We start from the raw sequence: 2175 nt of genomic DNA on the forward strand, positions 1-2175 counted from the left end.
TTCTTGGGGATGAACCTCTGTACGGTGTCCTCAATTATACCCACAAACTCCTGTCATTTTTGCTCTACTGTCTTTCCTGTTAGACTCTGATTCCAGTTGATTTTCATCAGTTCCTCTCTCGTGCCCTCATAATTACCTTTATTTAACTGTAACACCATTATATCCGATTTTGCCTTCTCTCTTTCAGACTGCAGACTGAACTCTACCATACTATGATCGCTGCTTCCTAAGTGTTCCCTTACTTTAAGATTTTTTATAAAGTCTGGTTCATTACATAGCACTAGGTCCAGAATAGCCTGCTCCCTTGTCGGCTCCATGACAAACTGTTCCAAAAAGCCATCCTGTAAGCATTCCATGAATTCCCTTTCTTTGGATCCACTGGCAACATTATTTACCCAGTCCACCTGCATATTGAAGTCTCCCATGATCACTGTGACCTTGCCTTTCTGACATGCCTTCTATGTTTCCCGGTACATGTTGCGCCCCTGGTCCTGACCACTGTTAGGAGGTATGTACATAACTCCCATTATGGTTTTTCTTGCCTTTGTGGTTCCTCAATTCCACCCACACAGACACCACATCATGCCAGACTGCACAGACTGCCAAACACCTTTTAACCATCCTGTCTACATGTGATGCAAACTTTAAAGAATTATGATTTGGAGGTGCTGGTGTTGGTTAAAAATTGCACAACACCAGGTTATAGTCCAACAAGTTTATTTGGAAGTGCCAGCCTTTCGGAGTGCTGCTCTTTCATCAGGTGTTTTTCAAGTACTGTATAAGATTGTAAGAATCAGAAATTCTGTGTCTTATAATCTTATATTCCACTAACACCTGATGAAGGAGCAACGCTCCGAAAGCGAGAGCTTCCAAATAAACTTGTTGGACTATAATTTTTAACTTTAAAGTATTAAGTACCAACAACCCTATATTCCTCTGTTTTACAGCATTGCCCAAGACCCTACCATTAAGCCCAACCAATCTCTGATTGGTTCATACCCTCAGTACTGTGATTGGAGAATATTGATTTCTTGTGTCTGATTGGTTCATGCTCGCAAAACGGTGATTGGAGAAATGAGTGGTTCGTCCTTTCAACTGGTTGGTATTTTCTGTACTATGATTGGTGAATATGGATCTCTCATCCTGATTGGTCCCTTTCTTCTGCACTGCGATTGGTCGTTCTTCCAGTCATGTTTTATCCTATTGGCCAAATGCGGTCGGATCCTCGGCAACGATTGGTTAAATCGCCGGGAAGGCTGTCAAACAAAGTCTTTGATTGGTCAGCCGAGAGATTGATGGTTTTATCCGAAGGCAGTTCCTGTTGGTCAGTTTAGAAACTGAAGGGAATCCAACCCGGTGATAGTGCGTCTGTGATCCATTATGATCGACATAATTAATCCATCTTTGAGATCAGCATCCGGTCAGCATCCGGAGTCCGTGACTGAGTCACTAATCTGAAATACCGCGGGATTGTCTGACGTCAAAGTCATTCTGATTGGCGGAGGCGAGAGCCTCTTAAATCTGATTGATCAGTAGGAGGATTCCTCAAGTGATTGGACCGACAAAATATCATCTCCCTCGATGATAGGCGCAGCTGCTGCACGCTGTAATTGGCCGAGAGCAAGCTTACCTGCGTCCTGCTTGTGATTGGAGAAGACTGAGCGGTCCCTCGTTGTGATTGGTGTAGACGCGGCGAAATGTCGTTCTGCTTGGTGTAAGCGGAGCACCGCCGAGTTGTGATTGGTAGATACGCAGCGGCCCCGCGTGGTGATTGGTGGACACACCGCGGCCCTGAGTTGTAATTGGTGGTCACGCAGCGGCCCCGCCTTGTGATTGGCGAGTTTGGTCGGCAGGGAGAGGGGAAGCGGTTGTCAGGGGTCCTGACCGAGGGGGGCAGGGAGTGGTAAAGGTAGAGGGTAAGATGGGCTGCCTGTTCTCCCGGAAATCGAAGGAGAAAGACCGAGAGAAGAAAAAGAAAAAGGAGAAGGTGCCCGATGCTGAGGAGGAGCCGAAGCAATACAGCTGGGACCAGCGGGAGAAGGTAAGGCCCCGGGATTGGGGCACCGAGGGTCAGGGCTGGGACCGAGGCCAATGGGTGTAGTCAGAGTGCAGCTGACTGGCCTTCCTTCCAAACCCATCTCACATAGTCCATCCCCAGATTCTCCACAGTAACCC

At 47.1% G+C, this 2175-nt stretch overlaps 1 protein-coding gene across 1 annotated transcript in view; it reads left to right on the forward strand.

The window, feature by feature from the left end:
• Nucleotides 1-1833: 1833 nt before the first annotated feature.
• Nucleotides 1834-2175, forward strand: part of rp2 (RP2 activator of ARL3 GTPase) — a 40353-nt gene continuing 40011 nt past the window's right edge. Inside the window, exon 1 of the mRNA XM_043692313.1 lies at nt 1834-2041. Within this exon, the coding sequence (XP_043548248.1) occupies nt 1922-2041 (120 nt within the window). The 5' untranslated portion in view covers nt 1834-1921. The remainder of the gene's footprint in view (nt 2042-2175) is intronic.

Source organism: Chiloscyllium plagiosum, chromosome 6 (assembly GCF_004010195.1).
Source record: "Chiloscyllium plagiosum isolate BGI_BamShark_2017 chromosome 6, ASM401019v2, whole genome shotgun sequence".
Classification (NCBI taxonomy): Eukaryota; Metazoa; Chordata; class Chondrichthyes; order Orectolobiformes; family Hemiscylliidae; genus Chiloscyllium; species Chiloscyllium plagiosum.